Source organism: Gopherus flavomarginatus, chromosome 8 (genome assembly GCF_025201925.1).
Source record: "Gopherus flavomarginatus isolate rGopFla2 chromosome 8, rGopFla2.mat.asm, whole genome shotgun sequence".
Lineage (NCBI taxonomy): Eukaryota > Metazoa > Chordata > Testudines > Testudinidae > Gopherus > Gopherus flavomarginatus.
In genome coordinates, this window is record NC_066624.1 from 90634150 (window position 1) to 90658327 (window position 24178).

Genomic DNA, 24178 nt, shown 5'->3' on the forward strand with positions numbered 1-24178 from the left:
TTCAGAGAATTTTTCTCAAATTTCTGCAAAAAAACAAACTTGGCAAAAAGTGTCATTCACAGGTCAATACTGCTTTTCAACTCCTTGGCCACAGAATAAATAAAGACATCTGGAATGGCATTTGATGCACAAATGTCAATGACTGAGACCTGCTTTATGTCTTACTATGGAATGATATTTTAAGTGACCAGAAATGAAAGCTTTCTTATCAGATTTATTGATTGAACTGAGTCATTCAGCTATTTTCTACAGTTATTTAGCCCGACTATAAACGCCTTACTCCCACTGGTGATCAATACACCTATTGAAGTAAGTGGGACTACTCACATGAGTAGCTCAGCAATGGGAGTAAGATGTTCACAATTAGAGCTGGGTGACATTTGTAAACTCAGGCAAAAAAAAAAAAGATAAAAAAATACCAATATTTTTCAGGGAACTGAAAATTCACTGAATTTGAACTTAATTCAGCTAATAGTTTTGGCAAACAAACAAACAAAAACTGATTTTTTTTGAAGTTTTGAAAGATTTTCGAAATGAGTCCTGTTGATGTTTTGTTTAGATACAGTTGTTTCTACATGACATTTGAAACATTTCATTCAGCCTGAATATGAGGTTGGGTTTTTTCCAGCATGAAAAAGCGAAGAAAAAAAATCAGTTTGGGTCTGAAATGAATTGTTTGTTAGGGTTTCCCCCCACTCCCCCCTCCAATTTGGCCACTGAACCGAAAAAAATTCAGTTGTTCACTCAGCTCTATTCACAATCTGGCCTTTAAGAATTTTAATTTGAAGAGGAGTAATGCACTGAGATCAATCCTGCAAGGTAGTTAGCACCTCCACAGGGGCCTCACAGTATCAGGCCCCATTTCATTATTGGCTATCAAGTGCTTGAAAACAATTATCTGTAGACTTGGCTTGACATGAATATTGGACATAGGGAAGGCCTCACTTCTTGGAAGACAGGCTTAGGGAGGTAAATGATGAGTAGGCTAAAAACACAATGTCTGTGCTAACTAAGGTAGGCAAATGGGTCAGTAAGCTGAGTGACAGAATGTCTGAACTACCTAAGATAAGGGGAGGGAACATCCAGGGAACCATTTACAAAGAACAAGTTAATAATGGACAAGTCCAGAATCCAAAGATGAGCAAAAGAGTAAGTCGTGCATGGAAAGTGTGTGGACAGAACATGCAATACAGGGATTGGTCCCTACAAAGTAACCAAGTCAATCCTAAAATGTGTGATGCAATGTATAGTAAATGCAATGATCTGTATAAATGTATATAAAGGAAGAGAATTGCTATGTAACTGGTTTTGTGATGTATCCTGCATTCACCCCTGCGTTTGAGTCATAAGAACATAAGAATGGCCATACTGAGTCACACCAAAGGTTCATCTAGCCCAGTATCCTGTCTTCCAACAGTGGCCAATGCCAGGTGCTTCAAAAGTAATGAACAGGACAGGACAGGTAATCAAGTGATCCACCCTCTGTCGCCCATTCCCAGCTAAGGACACCATCCCTGCCCATCCTGACTAATAGTCATTGATGGACCTATCTTCCATGAATTTATCTAGCTCTCTGGTCTACTCACTGTTGCTTTATGACAAAAATAAAAATACTCGAATGATAAAATGTGGAGTTGAACTGAGTGTCTGGGAAGCCAAGTAGAAAGAGGTCTCAGGGGGGTAGGGGAGGCTCCCAGCACTATCCACTGACTCTGCATGATGAAACTGAGAATCATTATAGAGTTCTGAGGCAATAGTAAATAGGGGACCAATTCAAATCCCATTGGGAGTCTTTCCACTGACTTCTAGTGGGCTTTGAATCAGAGCGTAGCAAAACAGAACACCTTTATTTGAGATTCTGGATCTGATCCTTTTCTGACCTATCCCGATGTACATCTATTTATCCTGATGTAAGAAGAGAATCAAGCACTGACCCTGAGCCCAATCCAGCATTCTTTGCACAATATTGCATTAACTTCAAAGGGAGTTTTGGGTGTGCGAGGACTACCAGGTTGGGGCCTCTGAAGGATGCACAATATCACTGAAGAAAAGGACAAAACCTATGAAAGAGGGTTCAAAATGCTGCAGTTTATAACAACGTCATTGTGTAAAAACGTGTTTCATCCAACATAAGAGCTCATGCTTAGAGAATCTTACTTAACAGTTTGCATGAGTACTGAAGGGTTTTGCTCTGGTTTTAAACTATTCCTTTAAGATTCCCATAATTTGAAAGGTTCAGAGCTCTTACCTTCAATAATACACTGATCTGGGCTAGGAATTTTCTTCCCAATCTCCATGACATATGCTTTCACTTTACTAAGATTTTCCTTTAAGTGCAAGTAGAGCTTATCCTGATATTCCACAGGATTTTTTATTGTTTCTGTACTTCCTTCATGGCAGTTTTCTTTAACAGATCCTGGCAAATTTTCTGATTCTGTACATTTGATACTTGGGTGTGAAACTGAAGAATTTTCCAGCTGCGATTCTTCAGTGTCTGGACTAAGAGGCAATTTGTCATTTTCTTGGCTAAGATAAATTTCTGTGAAAGAGATGCCAGCTGCTATATCTCCATTGTCCATGTCTTGTCCATTGTCTGAATCCATCCCCTTTGTACGGATTGCATGCAAAGCTAGACTTTTGGACCTGCAATGCAAATAAAGAGAAAGACAAATGGTTTGTGATAGGTAAGATAGGCTACACCATGCTGAAGAATCAGATAACAAGATTTCTGGCCAAATTCTGCTCTGAGTTACATCTGTGCAGCTACTTTGGTGCAACTCAAAGCAGAATTTGGGCCTAAATATCCTTTTGGTTGGCAAATACAAATAGCTTTTAATAAACCTGTATTTCACAAACAGGTACTCAGAACGCAAATCAAACCACAACTGTAGTAAGCAAAAGAAATCAGACAACAATATCTATGTAGCACAACATATGTATACTAGAGAATGCACCAGTATAGCTATCACTCATCACTACAATATCTCAGTATCCAGTCTGTCAATCACATTATAAAATAATATCATCCAGCAGTGGTTCAAGCAAATCCGGAGTTCTCTCCAAAGTCCTTCAGCTGGGCCACCTTCGCCACAAGCCCCAACATTCAGGAAGTGGTTCTCCACTCTCTTGTGTAATCATTTGCACTAGAGTAAATGAGGTATAAAATGCTACTACTGATGTGAGTGAAGAATTCTGATTTGGCAGCATTTTACATTCACTTTGAACAGCTGTAGATGAGTGCAAAGGTGGAAGGCAATGGAGAATCAAGCCCTCAATGGCATCCTTTCCCATAACTCCTTTCACAACACGGGAAACTTTAATCCTCAAAGGGGAGCTGGGGAACAGGAAATGCATACACAACTGGTGAATGTGTCTCTGGAGAGAATTAGGAGAAAAAGGGGACATAGGTTCCTTGTTAAACAGGAGAAAGGTGGAACCTATGACAGCCCCAGCAGAGGAGATGTCCAAATTCCCCAAAGGCTCAAGTTATCACCACAGAACACTAAGTCAGTATGAAATGGGTCATGCTCCACCCATGCAACACTGCAGCATGAGCAGTAAGCATCCCACTAGAATTGGTGAGGCCTGCATGTCCTAGGGGTACATCCTAGCTGCAAGTTCTTTGGGCTGGCCCTGGTCCCAACACACAACGAGTCTAGGCAGAATCAAGTTTAACTTGACACAAATTATCAATCCAGAGTAATTGAGGGCATATTCTGACCCAAAATATTGATACAAATATATTACCTAAACTAACGTTAGAGTTGCTATTATTAGTATCCAGAAGAGTTCTTTGAACCTTCATTTCTAGATCAGTAGTTCTCAACCTTTCCAGACTACTGTACCCCTTTCAAGAGGTGGATTTGTCTTGTGTACCCCAAATTTCACCTCACTTGCTTAAAAATCAGACATAAAAATACAGAAGTGTCACAGCACACTAGTACTGAAAAATTGCTGACTTTCTCATTTTTACCATATAATTATAAAATAAATTGCAACCCCCCAGATTGAGAAACACTGATATAGTATATAGAGCAGTTTAACCAAGTCATTGTCTGTATGAAATTTTAGTTTGCACTGACTTTGCTAGTGTTTTTCATGTAGCCTTTTGTAAAACTAGACAACTATCTAGATGAATTGATGTACCCCTGGAATACCTCTGCGTACCCTCAAGGATATGCATACTCCTGGTGGAGAATCACTGTTCTAGAGTGTTCTGTAAACAAACATGTTCCTCTTCCTTCTCTCTTGTCATGTTTGGGAAGGTTAAATACATAATTTAGAAAGATCTTTTCCAGCTCCGAGATGCCCTGACAAGAGATCTGGTTAGAATTAGACTCATAGTGCCCACAGGTATACTATAATTGCACTATTCCCTTAATGTTTGGATAAAGATTTATTGCAAGACTGATATGCATGAAAGCTACTCATGCATTTTACAGAATCATACCTGTTAAATCTCATATCCTTCCTTTCTTCTTTAGAAACCTGGCCTAAACTATATCTACGCACAGAGTCAGGAGTATTGTTATCCATATTTATTTTTTCCTCAAAAGCCTGTATTTTAACTTGAAGCTTTTCATCCTCTTCATTTTCATTCATAACAGATTTTAAATCATCCAACTGTACAGGAGATCCTGTTTCAACGGCATTTTCTGTCCTGAAGAAGAAAAAAATCAGGGGTTTAAGATGGTCATGCTTTACCCAAGATGACACTGACAGTGTCTCTCTTACTTTGAACCACAGAGTGTATCTGGTAAAATAATTGTGTGTCTAGTGAATTTCTTAGAAATTTGATTAATAATTTTTGGAAAAAGCTTTCAGTTCAATATCTATGTCAAAAGGATTAGAAACATTAAGTATCTATGACAACACTGGATTAGAAATAGCATGCACTATATCTGCAAAAGTAAAAACCACGCTTCCTCTTGATATGGCCTCAACCACATTCCCACCAGCAAACCTCTCAGGGAAATGTTTTTCAGTTGAATTTAGGCCAGTCCTACAAAGCTACTAAACAACCATTTATTACAGCATACTTATAAACCAACAGTAGAGCTCACAGTGGAGCCTGTGAATATTTGTGGTTTTACAAAATTGCACATGTACTTTCTCCTGAATAATTGTACTCTGAGTAAGAAAAACATATTTCAAAACTCAGCACTTGGGAAGAAACTGGTTTAGAGAAAATTTTAAGTAATCTGACTCATGTTCAACAAAAGAAATCCCAGAATACTTAAAATGGGCTTATTTAGAAGTCTGTGCAGCTCGAGTTTCTATTTAATAGAACAAAATGATTAGAAATTTACATTGTCATTAAAATGATCAGCACAGAGTTGAATAAACTCTGTGCAATAATAAATTTGGATTTAAAGCACCAGTTAGCATGAAGCTTTCACTCTTAAAAACATAGGACCTAATTCTGCCCTCAAACATACCTGTGAACCTCATTGATTTCACAACACTGATGAAAATGATTGTCCCAATGATGACACTGTCATATCATTATTGATGAATTCTGTCTGATTTCAGTGGAGTTACATGAGGGTAGCTAAAAGTAGAATAATCTGCACCTGCCAAATTACCCTGGCATGGAGAGAGCCCATTGAAAGCAGGTCATGAGATCCAATCCTAAATGGATCCACTTTCTAACAGGGCCACCTAGAGGATTCAGGGGGCCTGGGGCAAAGTGGGAGAGCTGCGGCCCTTGTACTCACCCAGCAGTGGTCCGGGTCTTTGGCAGCATTTCGGCGGCCGGGGGGGGAGGGGAGAGGGCTTCAGTCGCTCCGCATCTTCAGCAGCACCGAAAGGCCCCCCGCCGCTGAAATGCCGGCTGAAGACCTAGACTTCCGCCAGGCCAGAGCTCATGGGGCCGCTGCGGAGCTAGGGGCAAATTGCCCTACTTACCCCTCCTCCCCTGGGCGGCCCTGCTTTCTAACCCCCTGCCAACCGGGGTCACAAAGGAGCTGCAGCTGTTATTCCAGCTCATAGGCTAGTGTAGCAGCAGTGGACAAGTGACACTGCAGCTCTGCAGCCCTTCCAGCAGCTGTGGGGAAGCAGGGGCGGCCCAAGAGAAGCTGCCAGCAACTGGCACCCTAGGTGAAGCATGCAATCAGCCTCCCTCCTCCCCCCACCAACCCCAAAGGCAGATCTAGCCTGAGGTTTTTGGTAAACTGGGAAACATTTTACTCCTTTTTTCCTTTTAATGTCTTTTAAGCATTTTTTTTTAAAATGAGGCTTAATTATTTGGTTTGTCAGGCTGTCCAACCAATGTTTCTGAGATCAGATAAAACAGAGGCACGAAATTTTCAGAATAGATTTGTACTTAACAGCTAGATGATATTTCAGTCCAATTTCAAATAAAAATGCATTAAAATGTTAATTATAATTTTTATTATTACAAATCCAAAAACATCCATTATGCTATCCTGCTTTAACTGCTATTCCCACCACATCCAATATAGAAAGAAATAAGAGAACTCTTCAATGAACCTTAACCTGTATTTAAAAAACACTCTGCACTCTTAAAACATGACTTTTCTTCCTTTAAGTTTTGAAAATTCAGTCACTAGTTCTTTTAGATCCAGTTTTCCAGCTATTTCATACTCTATGAACATTGTGGCAAGTCCAACAAGTCTCTCTTGCACCACTGTTGAACGCAGATATGTTTTGTGATAAAGTTCCTCCTCTACCTTGGTGGATCCTGTGCTTATTGGTGGATTTTGCTAGCCTCAGAGATCTTCCTGTGTTGGATCCGGAGTTGAGAGGTTTAGGAGGGAACCCGGGCCCACCTTCTACCCCGGGTTCCAGCCCAGGGCCCTGTGGACTGCAGCTGTCTGGAGTGCCTTCTGGAACAGCTACACGACAGCTACAATTCCCTGGGCTATTTCCCCATGGCCTCCTCCCAACACCTTCTTTGTCCTCACCACAGGACCTTCCTCTTGATGTCTGTTAATGTTTGTACTCCTCAGTCCTCCAACAGCACATCCTCTCAGTCCCAGCTCCTTACACACACCTCACTAACTGGAGTGAGAGCCTTTTTATACCAGGTGTCCTGATTAGCCTTAATTAATTCTAGTAACTTCCCAATTGGCTACAGGTGTCCTAATTAGCCTGCCTGCCTTAGTAAGTTCTAGAAAGTTCTTGAGTGTTCTGGAATAGTCCCTGTTATCTTACCCAGGGAAAAGGGACTTGCTTAACCTGGAGCTAATGTATCTACCTTTGACTACTCTCTTGTAGCCATCTGGCCTGACCCTGTCGCAGTTTTCATCAATTTTAACTTTGAGAAGCAGAATTCCCCCCCAGCTACAAAAACTGGCAAAGTTAAAAGAACGCATAGAGCTACAAAAATATTGGGAAAACTGTTTGTGAGTTTATTTTCACAAACAAACTTCAGTATTTCTTCAGGAGTGGAATGTTTCTTAAGTTGTCTTGAAAAAGCTTGAAGCTCACTACACAAATCTGTAGCATCAATGTCTTTTGAATTTTCATGAGTCAATGCTGACTCCAGTTTTATACAAAATTCTCTTATCTGTTTTGCTGTTTTCTTTTGCAGGCTGTGGATATCATATAGAAAGCCAATACTGACTCTAGCTGCTGAATCTGTTGAAATCTTTCATCAACTGAGTGACTAGCAGTATCAAGGACTGCAAAGTAGAAATTCACTTTGAATCTTCGTTTTGGGTTCTGAATGAGTGTGTCTCGTCCTTCATATGAAAACTGCTGTTTCTTTTGCCAAATGCGAACTGCCTCTAGTTCAAATCTGTTAGAAAATTTATTTCTTCAGCAAGCTTGAGAGAATCTACCAGTATTCTTTCAAACCCTTCATCACTTCTGAATTCCTCCAGAATATTTTTAGTTTGCTGCAGTTTTTGAATAGCAGAATGTATGTTCAAGTTCTTTTCCTGAAGCTGCTTACCAGTGAGGTTAATCTCAAAAAGGATATTATACCACAAAATGAGTGAAATCACAAATTTGAATTTGGAAAGGAAAAGCCATTTGCAAGAGCTTCTGCATCTGAACATGCCATATTGCCAGATGATCCAGTAAAGGTAGTATCATCAGAAATTTCAATTAGGGCATCATAAATGTTTACAAGTTCATAGTAAAGAGGCTTCAAAGCATCAGTGTGACTCTCCCGTCTTGTCTAAGTGGTTTCACAGTTAGAGAATTCACATGGCAAGTCAGAATCTCCCAACAGTGTGTTAAGCCTGAGAAAAACACGTAAACACATTGCACAAGGTCAAAGAAACTGCTTGCCTCCAAACAGCATCTAGCAGCATCATTGACAACCAAATTCAGAGAATGCGCACTGCAAGGAACGAGAAAGGCCCTAGGATTGATTTCCAACATTCTCTTTTGCACACCATTGCCTTTACCCTTCATATTACTCCAATTATCAATAGATAATGACATTGTTTCAAGCTCTTGTAGAATAGTTTCAGTCATAAATGCTCCAGTCATCTCCTTCAGTGGTAAGAAACCCAAAAAATGTTCCTTTATGAGAACTTCAACATTATCTTCATATGCAGACTTTTCCCTATCCAAAAAATGAATGATCATCATTTGTTCAACATGACTCACATTTGGTGTACAGTCCAGTATTATTGAAAAGTATTTTTCAGAATGGGCAGCTTCTACAATTTTTTTTAATGGCATTTGCTAGGATTTGGATCAGTTCATTCTGCATATTTTTTCCTAAGCAATGAACCTGTTTTTCATGATCAGTTATCTTATATAGATGCTCCTTCATGACTGGATCAAACAAAGCGAGGCATTCAACAAATTTTAAAGAGTTTCCATTACCTGGAGTGTATAATTTTTCATTTAAAGAGAAGATATTTCAGGAAGGATCCCTGCTGTTTTGCTTGGTCCTTTTCCTTCTCAGCCTTTTGTTGATGATACTCAGCTCCTAAGGGTTTTCTTTATCCTCTTTCTGCCATGGGACATTTGAATATTGTTATGTACTAACTGTGCTCCTGACTGCAAGCATTATAGCATTAAGGATGGCTGACACACCCATCACATGGCTGGAGATTTAAACCACACTGCAGCCATCCCAACACATATTTTCACTGCTGAAAGGCTCAATGATTAGTAACACACACTCACTTACTTATTAAAACAGTTAGTTACAGCGTTTACATGTAAACAAAACGACCATTTTCCATGCTATAACCCGACACTGGTTGTTTGGAAAGTAATCCCCTTCTTCACGGTTACCCACTTGGAGTGTGACATCATCACTTTTGTAGTCTATTAAGCTTTAACACTGTTACTTTTCTTTTATGGACTTTATTTATTACATATGAACCAGTTATAAAAAAGAAAAGTTCATAATTATACAGCCCAATAATAATGCTAAGGTTTAATAATGCTTAAAGATACTCATATTTTGGATTTATAATGCTGAAAGATGTAATTCTTTACTCTTTGGCACCAAGAAACACAATTTTCCACAGTATTTGCTCAATTCTTAACCATCTACTTGCAACATGTGTTAAAATGACTGTTTGACATGTATCGACACGCGATATCTCTGCTCGACATGAATTTCTGGATATGCACCTTGATGTATATTCTAGTTAGGTGTCACTGGCACTGCAGCTCTTGCCGCTGGTGGATGTGTTTCATTGTGGCTGAGTTATTGCTTATCAAAATGGTGGAGTGGGTCATCTTGACCCTATGTCGCAAATTGGAAAGAAAATTTGCTAAAATATTATTTATTTTTGCAGTAAATAAAAGAGTTGACATATTAATAAATTATCAGAAATGTAGAGAAATGAATTATAATTCATATTCCCTTTGTACACACATGAGAATTGAAATAATGACATCTTCGTTATTTTATTTGTGGTTTTTTTCATCTTTTTCATTTTTTTTTAAATTTGATTTTTATCCTCAAATTTGGTGCCTCATCTAACCAGGCACCCTCGGTGACCGCCTAGTTCGCCTATATGGATGGGCCGCCACTGTGGGGAAGGATTTCATTCATCCAAACGGGATATTTGCCTAAAGTCTGATTTCTTAGACCAAAATTTTCAAACCTCAGTGCTAGGCACATAGATCCATACTGAAGATTTAAGTGCCTTGAAGCCTGATCTTCAAAGATACTGTACACCCACAGCTCTCATTGCCTGCAATAAGAGCCGAGGGTACACAGAACCCCTGAATATCAGGCCACTTTTTACAAAAGCCATAATATGGAATTAAGTGCATACCTACAGCCACTGTAGTTTGAACATTTTGAGCTTTGTTTTTATGCAGCAGTGAGGAAACTGAATTTATTATTATTAATTATGTTTACTACAGGAGTGCCTAAGGGCCAACCAAGAACGGGAGCCCATTGTACAAACCCAGAGTAGTAGATGGTCCTTTCCCTGAAGAGGTTACAATCTGAATAGACCAGACAGACATAAGGTGGGGGAAGGGGTAGACCACACGAGCAAAGTGAACTGTGTGATGGCAGCAAGTGGTATGTTAGTTCCATTGGGGTGGGGGGGAGTGTTCGTTCTTAGGTGGGGATAAGCTGAAAAGGGAAGGAAAGGGAGGTGAAGAGGACAGGCCAGGGGAGAAGAGGGTAAAATCAGACTGGTGTGCAGTGAAGCAGAGGTCAAAAGATCGTGAGGGAAGTGGGAGGGTTGGAGCAAACAGCACATCAGCACAGGATGAAGTAAATTCAGTCAACACCATAGGAAGTTCTCTGAATACTCAGTGCTCCCTTCCTTGACCACTCCTGTTCCTACCAGCTGGAGTCTGTGGCTGGCTCATCTCTGCAGTTTTTCTCCCTAAAGCCTGATGGGCGGGGGGAAAGGAAGGTCATAGCAGTCCTAGAGAGAGAGGGTATGAGGGGGAGTGTCTCCCCTGAACAGTTCTGGGTGCAGGGAGTGAATTTCACCCTTAATGAATAGAGTGCTACAGCTAAACCATTACGATGTCTTCCCTCTTCAAAGATATGGATATCACTACTATTCTGATGCATCCGACAAGGTGGGTATTCACCCACAAAAGCTTATGCTCCAATACGTCTGTTAGTCTATAAGGTGCCACAGGACTCTTTGTCGCTTACTACTATTCTGGAATACTCTTAGGTGTATCATGTGAATAGTCGGTATGTGCCCTTGCTGTTATTTTGTTATAACCAAGTTTCCCGCCTTCTCTTTTGGTGTGAGGCTGCCAACAGGGTCACAAAATTATCGAGACGACAAAATCACGGGGACAGTCTGCACCATAATTCACAGAGGGATGAGTTACCACATTTTACGGAGTCAAAACATACCTATGCCATACTTTAGCTTCTTATGTGTAATATTTATAGATTTCTTAATAACAATCAGAACCCAACCACAGGGTTAAAGAGTGGCATGTCAGTATTTTTAACTCTATTCACACATTTAAACGTTATATCATAATTTGAATTTTTTATGACCTCTTTTATTTTAAATGAGTGTCCGAATGGATAAATTATTAAATGCAAAACAGCTAGGTTTATGGAATGTCACAGATGAGAGTTAAAATGCAATGTTGCCAAATATAGCAGAATCTTGCTAATTCACATTCATGACTGGAAGGCCTATTGAGAATTTCCAAATATTGCAAATTATTGCTTATGAAAACAAACATATTTAACGGAAGCAACCAAGGAAACTGAATCACAAAATGTAAATTTTTCATTTGTTTTGATACAGGCAGTTTAGTTTTTTAATGTAGGCAACAGCTCCTGATATAGTAATAAATGTTCTGGAGACTATTTTGTAAAAGTAATGAAGTCTCAGCAATAAGGAACCTCACTAGAGATTTGGCTATCAAATCTTTGCAGAGATGTAGGAGAAGACTTAATCTCAACTACTGTTATCTCTCTAATATATGTATCAATGGTATGCCCATTACCATGTCAACCATGTGCTAATAAAATTATATATAGCAAATCCCCTGTACATTGGGATTTTGGAGTGGGGTATTTGATGGAGCAATCAGGTTTGTGGATTAGAGGAATGTGAACTAAACAGACTCTACAGAATTCTGAAATAAGAGCTGACTCTGAGTAAACTGAGTTTGGTTTGTTTTCACCTCTCCCCACTTGGAACATAATCCAAAGCCCACTGAACTCAATGGGAGTCTTTCCATTGGCTTGAATGGACACGGATCATGCTCTCAAAGGAAATGTTATCATAGTGTTTCTTTCAGGGAAACATTTGGTTCTATTTGTCAGATGTAAACCAACAGTGACTTTGTTCAAAACATGGTTCATTATAACTCAGAAGTCCAGAAATCAATAGCCTGGCTCAAACTCAACTAGCCTGCCAATACCAGGCTCCTGGGACTTTCAGGATAGCTGGTACTAGTCTTAATGGACAAAACAAAATACTCATCTCTTGGAATATCCTTGGGGTGCAGGCTTCATTATCTCTCTTCTGTAAGCCCAGGCTCACTGCAGTAACAATGTGACCTTTTGACATGAAGTCATTCTTAACAAGCAGGAAAGATGTAACCAACATGAAATACTTTACTGAGCCTACATACTGTGCATGGATGGAAGACAAGACGGGCTGTTTTTCTGGCTCCTCCAATCAAACAACAACAAAATTAACAATTGTGTAAAATCTTGGCAAAATTATTGAATACATGACTGACACTGCTGAGTTGGCCCTACTTACCCCAGAGCTGAATTTGGCCCAGCCTGTTTTCAGAAGAAAAGAGATGTAGAAATATCCAAAGAAGTATATAGAACATGTTTGCAGGAAGATTTTGGTGGCACCATATTCTTTATTACTGAATTACTTTTCAACTCTGTATGGTGAGGTATCAAAATATTATACAGGTCACCAGATGATCATAAGAATAATATTTTTATTCCTATACACTCTCCCCAACCAGGTGCTAAGAAAGTGATGCAGCACAATCCAAATATCTTTCTAAAAACACATGAAGGGTGGGATTTTCATAAAGCATACCATGCTGGCCTACCTCTGCTCCTGCTGCAGTTACATGGGAGGATCAGGTTCTACTACCAAGGCTCACCAAGCAGAGGTAGAATCTCTAAAAGACAGGTTGTATGTAAGCTATAGAACATTTGGATTGGAAGGGACCTCAGGAAATCATCTAATCTAACTCCCTGCTCAAAGCAGGACCAATCTCCAACTAAATCCCCCAAATGGACCCCTCAAGGATTGAACTTGCAACCCTGGGTGCCTTAGCAGGCCAATGCTCAAACCACTGAGCTATTCCTGTCCTCCCCCTCCAGCATTGGTAAGTATCAGAGCAATGCTCAAGGATATTGAATAAAGTTAGGGTCTACAGTCTTAAAAGCTTCAAAAAGACAGTGTCATCTTACTATCACTCCACCCTAGTGTGGCTAATGTAAAGACATTCTGTAACTGGGCAGGCATAACCTGTTAATGATTTCTCAAATAATTCTGAACAAGCTGTGAGCAATGGAGATGTTCTGCTGTAAATGCTGCTGCATGTCTTGCTAAGGGAGAATTACTAGAATCAAACTTTATTGTCACTAGAACATGAGCTGTATCCCGTCAAACTTCGTGACCCATATTGTTTCCAAAGTTGATAGCAATGTCACCCTACAGTCCCATATCATCAGATGAATTTCTTAAATACAGCTACAATCCTTTATACCATAACAAAAGTTGCTTTAAAGATGCATAAACAGAAGAGAAAATGAAAGGCATGTGAATTGTAAATGACACCATATGCAAGACTTTGCTTCTCCTATTAAAAGAAGAAATAATTTCATCCAGCCACGATATAAAAATAAACAACAAAGAGCAGTCTGGCTTGCATGCTTACTTTGTTGTTCCCAGGAATGGTGGTTGGGAAGCTTCATTAGGTCTTGTATTTTTTTTTTTTTAAATTGACCATGACAGAATTCTAAGTTGGATCAGCAGACATTAACATTCTACGTTCACTTTTAAAAGTTATCTCTGGGGGGAATGACTTGCCTCTTTGTGATAGTAGGTGGCAATGCTAATAGACCATCACATGATTTTAATGATACTCTCCATCAAATGCATGTAAAATTCCCCATGTCAAACGATTTCAAGAACACAATTACTTAGAAGAAATCAGTTTTTCCTCATGGAAACATACAATTCCAGAAGGAACAGGTTATTGTTCATGCACACAAATGAAAAATCTATTTCTCTTTCACAGCACAAATACGGTGAATTGTTACTGTTGTTTAAGAAAAATTTTCTGCAATTAAGTAGTTACAGTAGCTCTGGAGCTACTGGGTATATTTCCATGTTCAGGGTCTGATTCTGATCTCACTTACACTAGTACAAATCAATGGTAAATCCAGAGAAGTCTGTGGAGTTATACTGTGTAAAGTACTTTAACTCCGTTCCTAATTTTTGGTCTACGTTTCCTCTTGCCCCTCATCTATCTGATGTTATCCTTGGCTAAGCCTCTGAAATATAAAACCAGGGAATAACGTAAGATTTTTAAAGTTCTGCATTCGATTAAGATCTTTGTTTTAGTCTATGATCTCTTACAGCTACGTTTTTAAAGAGGTGTCAACTCAGCCTCCAATTTGACACCTACAATTGTGTAAGGCATAGCACAAAGAACTCCAGGTGCATATGGCAATGTTTACGGCCTGATCCACAGCCCAGTGAAATCAAGGGGACTTCAATGGAAAGTGGACCAATCCCTGTAACAGCTAATTGTGACTGAGTGTGCATGCAGTCAAGGAGCTAGTTGTTTACATACTTTCAGAAACAGACGTTCTTTTATTCTAAAATGAGGCCCTCGCTGAGTATTTACACAGGGCAGCCTGATTGTTCATTATCCTTTTATTTCTTCATTTATTATTATCCTATTCCTTTATTGTTATTTATTCTCTACATTGTGGACTGAAGGCCAAATTCTGCCCTAAACTGAAAAGGATTAAATCCTCAGCAACTCCACTGCAGCCCTATGGCAACTTCGTGATTTGCCCTGGATTTGCATTGGTGTAACATAGTGTTTGGCCCTGAGTCCAAATGGTCACTTTTGAAATGTTAAAACTTTGTTTTTTCAATTGCTTATATGCTCTGGTGAGGATTAAACACACATACACAAGCAAATATTAGAAAAGCAATATATGTCTCTCGCTCTCTCTCGCACGCTCTCCGCAGGGGTTTCTTCTCCTCAGCAAAGGGAGTTCTTTCCATTTAGAATTTTGTGGGAAAAGACTGGAAAATATTTCATTGAAATTTTAATGAAAAATGTCTCCTACTTTTCAACCAGTTGTACCAGACATGGGATAGAATAGAGTAGAGTAGAGTAGGGATATCATAAATTTTCAGTGAGTGGAATACCTTTGAGCCTTTCTGTTATTACTAACATATCAAGTGAACAAGCATGGTCTAGATCAATAATTATTAAACTCTGCTATCAGACTGTTTGTGAAGCCTCCCCTCCTTCTACTGCTTCATTATAATTCCCATAATAAAAATGACAACTGGCATTATCATTCCCCTTTAGCTACTCTTGGACTAGTTTCCAACACGTGCATTTTATCTCACATGGACTTACTTTCTATTTCCAGTTATATTCTCTAGTGACTTTAATAAACTCTTTATAAGAGTGAGCACCAAGACTTTTAAAGGTGTTTAGGTGTTGCTGAACTCAGCACTGCAATGCCCGGAGATCCTAAAACTCATTTTCAAAAGCGATTCGGGCACTTAGGAGCCTACATCCCATCAATATCAATGAGATTTAGGCTCCTAAGTGATTAAATCACTTTTGAAAATGAGTTTTAGGATCCTCAATCAGTTAGGCATTGCAACACTGAGCACAGCAGCAACTCCTAAATACCTTTACAAATCTGGGCCTCAGATCTATTTTTTGACCAAGCATTTTCTCACCAGCTGAGTTGTATAAATTTCTCACAGCTTTCCTTAAAAATGATTCAGTTCGACGGGAGTCCTCTCTTTTTTACTACTTAACTCTCTCCAGAATGTCAATTAATTGTTTCTTGAATGACCCCAACATTTTGGCTTCCACTCTTTATCATGCCTCCAAGGCCATTCCTCACATTTATGAGCTTGATGACATCTGTGTTGAATTTTATCATAGAAGTAGTTTCCCTTTCTGTCCCCTTGACCTGTCACATACCACATAATGGTATTTATACATCTTTCAGTAAAAATAGCAACTAGTGTATCTTTGCTGTAAACTACACTAAATATCATTTGAACTATCCACTGTGGGACAAATACTGGAACTCTCAAAGTTTGTTACGAGGTGCATTAGAAAGAGGTTGGTAGTGCTGGTGGTGGAGGGTTAGAAAAACTTATTTGAAAACACTTTCTTCCTATTTATTTTGTCCATTTGGCAAATACTAACTTGTGGGGAACGGGGCAATTTCAGTAACTGTTCCTGTAGGCTTTTCTGGTTATCTTTTGGACTAAACTCAGTTGATAAAACATATCACCTCACTTTTAACCTGAACTTTTAGTTAAATGAAGCTTGGTTACATTCTCTGGCAGGGCCAGATTAAGGCATAGGCATTTAAGATTTGCACCTAGAGCCTCAGCTCCTGGAGTCATGTGATTACATCAGACACTTAGCTTTCTTTATTTTTAAAAAAAAATGTAGTCTTCATGATTACTAAGGACAACTTGAAAAAGTAACGCAAAAGTCACAAATACAGTGATGTCTGCCTCAGTCTGAAACAATTGCAGGTGGGAACTGCCCCATGCATCTCAATGGGATATTTACTCTAAGACCCACTACTCTGGGGTAACTTGACAACACCAAGCAAGCAGAGGGCTCTGTGGGGCAGGAAGTCAAGGGGCCCCCAAACCCAAGCAAATATAGCTAAACTGCTGGGTAAATACTAGAAGTAACCCTTGTTGCCACCACCATCTCTTTAGGGAAAAGAATGAACTTCTGTGGCCACTCCTGGTGTGTGTGTGGGGGTGGGGGACGACGGGGGGCACCACACCAGTTTCTCAGTCTGTTTGGAGACAAAAGATCTTCCTGCCACCACCTCTTTGAATGAGGGCAGGGCTAAGACACAGAGATTTGTGTCATGCCTGTGCCTCTGGCCCCAGGTTACCTGGGATTGCACTGTCCCTCTTCACAGTGTTCCGGGTTCCCCAACCCCAGTGGATCAATAAGAAGCTATAAGCAACTTCTCCATAGCTAACCAGCAGGCTTCATAGGCCCTGCTCCAGTTCTCCAAAGTCAGCTGGCTTCAAAGGCTACACTCTGAGCCCCCAGAACCAGAGCACAGTGAAAATAAGGCCAACTGGCTTCGGAGACTGGCTCGATTTAAAGGATCTGTGCCACATTCACCCTGCCCTGTCCCTGGAGGATTCCAGCCAGCACGTCATGAAGAAACAGAATACTAATGGTTATTCATTACTGGGTTCTAGGTTTGGGGGACCCAAAGAACAGACTTAGAATCTAGGGATGATATTCTGGCTCCACTGAAGTCATTGGCAAAACCCCCATTGATTTCAGTGGAGGTAGGCTTTCACCCCTAGATGTCAGGACTGAGATCCCTTAAAATCAGGCGAGGCGATGAGCAAGTTTTGAGGATTGCACATGAAGTTGAGGGGACCCAAAGCACAGACTTCAGAACCTGCTGGGCAGCTCCCCCCTGTGTTCTGGAGGCTGGAGACCTCCCAGCAGTCAGATCTGCCCCCTAGTGCTTTTGTAGTGTTATTGTAGCTATGTTTGTTCCATTTAAACCCAAGATGACAAAAAAAATCCAGTTCTTTAACTTTGGGAGGCAACCTGACCAGAAGATTGGTCAGTAATGCTGTTGGAAGCATATGGTAAGAATTTTACCTTAAACCAAGCTTAGTTTGTAAAGTTTTAGAGTAGGAAGCATTTTATCTTTATTTTTCTTATATCCATTTCTGATTTTAATGCCTTAATACTTGTACTCACTTAAAACCTATTTCTTTGTAGTTAAATAAACCTTTTTTTGTTCCTTAATCAAAATTAATCCAGTGTTGTGAACTGGGTGAGTAACTCCATTTAAGATGGCAAGTTGTTGTAAATTATTCCCTTACGGGGACAATGGACCTTTGTTATCTGAACTGTCCAGGAGAGGATTGGACAGTGTAATACAGAATACACATTTCTGCAGGGAAAATCTGGTCTGGGAGTGGGTTGGGGTTACCCTGCATGTGGTAACTGAGGCTGGTAGAAGCCAGAGTGTGACTAGAGCAAGCTGGCAGGCTACAGCTATACACAGACACTCAGAGTGTGATGGAAGGCTGTGAGCAGCCCAGGTGGGAGCTACAGCAGCAAGGCATTGTAAGGCACTCAAGGTTCAGGGCAGGGGTTATACAACCCCTCTCTGGTGTGGATTGCACCCCAAAAGGTCATAGGGAGCCAATATCTTTTACTGGATCAACTTCTGTTGGTGAAAGAGACACACTTTCGAGCTAGATTGTGACTAGCCCTGCAAGGCCTCATATTGTCCACCAGTTGCCGTGATAAGACGGGAGATGTTATGAGAGAACTCTATGTTTGTACAGAAGTGAAGAGTTACTAGCTAAGGTGCCAGTAGAAGGCATTCATGAATATGTAGCATAGTTTCTGTGTTTTGAAGGACAGATCACACTTCTTGGTGTCCACTGCAAATATCTCCCTTTGTGGCGCTCTTTACATCAGCTCTTCATATGGTGTAGGGGTCACATGCTCTCTGAATCAAGGGCCGTGAGACAAGGGCTAACAGCAATAGAGATGTATTTATTAATCAGGCGATCTTCTTAGCTACTCTCCCTAAGAAAGGGTGAGGAGGAATGAGAGAAGGGTTATGGAGTCGCACCACCCCCGCACCAGTGAAGCTAAGATGGCACATATCAGCCTCCCTGACTGATTTCAGCCAAGCTCTGGGAATGGAGTTACTGCTATTACCTAGAAAAAACTAGCAGTAGTTGTTTTTTATTTGATTTCTCTATGATGGAAAGGTGAGGGACAGTACTGTAGGTCATGTTTTGTGCTTTAAATCCTTCCTAGTGTCCCTTTCATCAAAGTACACAAAATGGGGAGCACTACTCTCAGTCTGTGAGCAACAACTGAACAGAAGATGTTTAGCTGGTTTATTGTTTTTTGTTTTGAAAGCTGGACATATCAAATCATGTAAAACAGTCCAACAACTGTGCAGAGCTAGTCACTGGGCCATTTAAAAAAATTGCTGGATGGATCAAATTATGTAAAATTTTTTTTTTGCTTTCACTAAGAGTATAAGAATGGCCACACTGGATCAGTCCAATGGTCCATGTAGCCCAGTATCCTGTCTTCTGACAGTGGCAAATAACAGGTGCTTGAGAGGGAATGAACAGAACAGGACAATTATTGAGTGATGCATCTCATATTGTCCACTTCCAGCTTCTGGCAGTCAGTGGTTAGGAACAACCAGAGCATGGGGTTGCATCCCTGACCATCTTAGCTAATAGCCATTGATGGACCTATCTTCCATGAATTTATCTAATTCTTTTTTGAACCCTGTTATAGTTTTGGCCTTCACAACATCCCCGGCAATGAGTTCCACAGATTGACTGTGTGTTGTGGGAAGAACTACTTCATTTGTTTGTTTTAAACCTGCTGCCTGTTAATTTCATTGGGTGAGCCCTGGGTCTTGTGTTTTGTGAAGCAGTAAATAAAACTTCCTTATTCACTTTCTCCATACCCGTCATGATTTTATAGACCTCTATCATATCCTGAGATGTTTCCTGAGATGACCATATTAGTATGAGATACTACGATCCGTGGTACTATATTTGGAGTGCAAACTTCAGTAGACAAGTCCAAGGTAGTTACACACCAAAAATCCAGCTACAGGTAATGTTAACTTAGTTTCTCATGAAGAAGAGTCTTTAAACCTTTTGCATTATCAAATTACAGCACCCAATGAGTGTAACTCCATTGTTTAGGTCCTTCTCAACCTTCTATCTTAGTCTCTTCTTCTAGACTTGGATACCATACCATTTCCATATAGCTCCTGAAATCTGGAACAACCCTTCTCTTCTCAGGTTCCAAGCAACCTCTTGCTATTCTGTTCAGCCCAGCACCTTGGTATCCAAACACTTTCCAGCAGTGCACTAAGTAATATGATTAGATACAAATCTCCTACAAATCACACCTAAAACACACTTTCACCTTTCCAACACTGATCTCTGCTTTGGTGCTGTCCATCCCTATTTCTGCATTTAATCTTGTAAAGTGCATATTGTATTTGAATGAGTTAGATTATGTGTCTATGAGTAGGGTTATTGTCTATTATATTACAAGTTTGTCAAACATTCTGTACACCTATAAGGCTCTTGAAATGAAATAATTCAGTGGCCAGTTCATGTGTGTTGATACAAACCTTATGCCTTTTTCTTATGTTTGATGTTCCTACATGAGGAGCTATTCACATACTTAGAAGCACAGTGACAAATTCAAGTCTGGAGTAATTCCACTGAAGTCAGGTCCATATTGTTTATTTTACTGCATGCAAAGGCTTGCAAGCAAAGGCTTTTCAAGCTTTCAAATTAAAGTCACTGGGATTATTTTCGCTCCACATCAGAAAATCTGAGCAATGCCTTCCGTCAACTGAGCTAATACAAGTGTTATCTGGAGGAAGATATGGTGAAGCCTCCTCTTGAGATATGAAAAGTTAAAATAAATACTTGAAAATTTGTGTATTACGTTACTTCTGATAGGAAAAGGGACAAATATCTTAGAAAACAGGAGTGCCCCAAACACTGAGCAACATATAAGTACATAAGCAGGATCAATATTTGGTATTGCTGTAATGGTCCTAAAAAGAATTTTTGTTACCTCCTCCCTTACTGCTGTATGGTTGCATGGTTCTTCATATTTGATTAGGGAATCACAAAGTAGAGTGGGGAAAGCTCTACTAAATCTACTCCAGCCCTTTGCCAACGCCAGCTTGTTCATATTCTTCAGTGTTTTGCTCAACCCAATATAACTGATTCAAATGACTGGGCGTCCAGCACTTCCCTAGTGAAATTATTCCACCCTTTAAAAGGCCTTGATGTCTCCTATTCTGTAATTTGTTATTCAGTCCTTTAACCATTTAACTGCTTTTCAGCCCTTCTGACTGGTGGCAATCCTCCTCTCACCATATTGGTGTATTTTGGAGGCTGCAAAATAGAATAGATACTGGTACCACCCCTCCTTCCTAGAGTCATAGGTTTTAAGGCCAGAAGGGACCGTTCTGATTATCTAGTCGGACTTCCTGCATAACAAGGCTATAGAATTTTGCCAAATCATTTTGGTCATAATTCAAAATGATCTGGACAAATTGGAGAAATGGTCTGAGGTAAACAGGATGAAGTTTAATAAAGGCAAATGCAAAGTGCTCCACTTAGGAAGGAACAATCAGTTTCACACATACAGAATGGGAAGAGACTGTCTAGGAAGGAGTATGGCAGAAAAGGATCTAGGGGTTAGAGTGGACCACAAGCTAAATATGAGTCAACAGTGTGATACTGTTGCAAAAAAAGCAAACGAGATTCTGGGGTGCATTAACAGATGTGTTGTGAGCAATACATGAGAAGTCATTCTTCGGCTCTACTCTGCGCTGGTTAGGCCTCAACTGGAGTATTGTGTCCAGTTCTGGGCACTGCAATTCAAGAAAGATGTGGAGAAATTGGACAGGGTCCAGAGACGAGCAACAAGAATGATTAAAGGTCTTGAGAACATGACCTATGAAGGAAGGCTGAAAGAATTGGGCTTGTTTAGTTTGGGAAAGAGAAGACTGAGAGGGGACATGATAGCAGTTTTCAGGTATCTAAAAGGGTGTCATCAGGAGGAGGGAGAAAACTTGTTCACGTTAGCCTCTAATGATAGAACAAGAAGCAATGGGCTTAAACTGCAGCAAGGGAGATTTAGGTTGGACATTAGGAAAAAGTTCCTAACTGTCAGAGTAGTTAAACACTGGAATAAATTGCCTAGGGAGGTTGTGGAATCTCCATCTCGGGAGATATTTAAGAGTAGGTTAGATAAATGTCTATCAGGGATGGTCTAGACAGTATTTGGTCCTGCCATGAGGGCAGGGGACTGGACTCGATGACCTCTCGAGGTCCCTTCCAGTCCTAGAAACTATGAATCTATGAATCTATAAGTGCTTTCTGCACTAAGCCCTGTTTGAACTAGAGCAGGCCTTCTAGAATGGCATCCAATTTTGATATTAAATTGATTGAAAGTCAGTTTAGAGACGGCAGCCTACAGTGACGGTAGAAGACATTTGATATACTGATTTTACTGAAGTTCCCTGCAGGTACTTGTATGTTAGCTCATTACTAATTGAGTACATATAGCATAACTGTATACTCGTCACTCCTCACACTCTGACAAATGTCTCCACTTATCCAGATATAAGATTAATACAGAAACTGGTTTTACCTGCTTCCTAATGTGGTGTCGTTTTCCAGTTGTCGGATAAGAAGCTTGGCTATGGCAGTGAAACTGTTACTCATACGGTAGATATCTCTGCTTTGGTTGCCCAGAATATTTGAGAAGGTGTCAGTGATGTTCTTAATCTCCAGCAGAAGAATATGGTGAAACGAGTGCTCCATGTTGGCCAGCTGATTTACCAAATAGATCAGACACATCCTGGCTCTCTCCTATCCATTAAGAGAAGATAAATCATTTTAAAATGAATGCTTTTAATATTTGTTTAAAACTAAAGCCCACTGTGTGTATGTTACTGAGAAAAGCACAAAGGCAATGTTCACTGGTTGTTTCCTGGATTACTAAGAAAAGGACAATTGCATCAACTGTTGACATTTTTACATACAGTTAGTTCTATTCTATGTTACCTATGCTGGCCTGACACCAATACACTTGACCTACAATTTACAGCTGTAGAGAGAGACTTGAAGGACAAATTCCTGAAGGCATTGTCTTCAGAGTGGCAGCCTGGCCCAGAGGGTAGAGCATCGGAATAGGAATCAGGAGACAAGGGCTCTATCGCTGACTTTGCCACTGGTCTGCTGTGTGAACTTAGGAAGATCTGTTTACCTTTCTCTCCTGTGTTTCCCCTCCCACCTGTTGTTTGTTATGCTGTAACATCTTCAGGGCAGGAATTATTTCTCATGATGGGCCTGGTTTTCATTTACACTAAAGCCTCTCTGGCAGCATGAAGGGTTGATACCTACTTTAAGGCCCTTTTACACGATCAGAGTGCTGTAAAGGGCTTTAGAGGATCAGGGCCAAAATAGACATTAACTTAGAAAATCTTCCCATAAATAACTTTAAGGAAATGCACAATTTAGGTGAAAAAGCCCTATGTGCAGTTAAACCGCTGGTAGTTCATTTGCATAACTGTAGAACATTTAAAACGACTGTATAAGTGCAACCAGCAGCTGAATAGCATAAAGAGCATTATCACTTTAGTTATGCATTCCCTTAAAGTTTTTCCATGTGAATGTCTGTTTTTTTTAAAGGATTATTAAAGTGTCTCCCATTTAATTTTACTGGGCTCAGAGCTGATTGGGGCTATTGCATTTGTACACTTTAGCAGTCTCTAAACTAACCAGTCTCATCCTGTATGTGTACCGTCAATGAGTAGACACTCTTCTATCAAACACTGCTATCATCTTGCACCTGCTCTTGCTTCCAATGAGACAGTGCGAGTTTGGGCATTCAGTTCAGTGAGAGCAGGATCATGATCCACATACGTTAATGCTGTAGACACTGTTGCAGATCCTAATATAATTCCTTGGGTAATGCAGATATGATAGTTTTCTCTTGAAGATACGCTGGGATTTCCTCCTTGCAATTGGTAATATCTCCAAGTGTAATAAAAGCTGCATATATAAATTTTGTTCTTATAGAAATATAGTATCTGAAAGTGTGTGTGTGTATATATATATATATATATATTTATATCAGATCCTAAAGTATATCTCCATGAGATGTTCCAAGGTTTCTCTGTTTTGTTAGGATAACTCCATTGACTGTAATACATTCAGACTCCACATTCATCAAAACATTAGATGACAAGTATTGAGAAAAGTGCACAGGAACCACAAATTGCAGCAGTACTAGCCAGGTCCAATGAAACAAACTCCAGGCCAGAAACTCAGTTGGTGTAAATGGGTGTAGTTCCATTGAAATCACAGTCTACTCAGTACACTCTTTGTAAATTGTTATAAAACCAGGAAGAAATTTTGCTTTCAGGATCTATAGTAAATAAAAATAA

General features: G+C 40.0%; 1 protein-coding gene across 5 annotated transcripts in view; it reads right to left on the reverse strand.

Annotated features, from left to right (window-relative positions):
- The window catches only part of VEPH1 (ventricular zone expressed PH domain containing 1), a 175071-nt gene that overhangs the window by 71377 nt on the left and 79516 nt on the right, over positions 1-24178 (reverse strand). For 4 of the 5 annotated variants that reach the window (XM_050965875.1, XM_050965874.1, XM_050965876.1 and 1 more), the window contains exons 7-9: positions 22378-22598; positions 4451-4660; positions 2249-2643 (exon numbers count right to left, since the gene is read on the reverse strand). In XM_050965875.1, coding sequence (XP_050821832.1) covers positions 2249-2643; positions 4451-4660; positions 22378-22598 — 826 coding nt within the window. Of the gene's footprint in view, positions 1-2248; positions 2644-4450; positions 4661-8862; positions 8936-22377; positions 22599-24178 lie in introns of those variants that run through there. The other variant, XM_050965878.1, reaches the window with a different exon arrangement.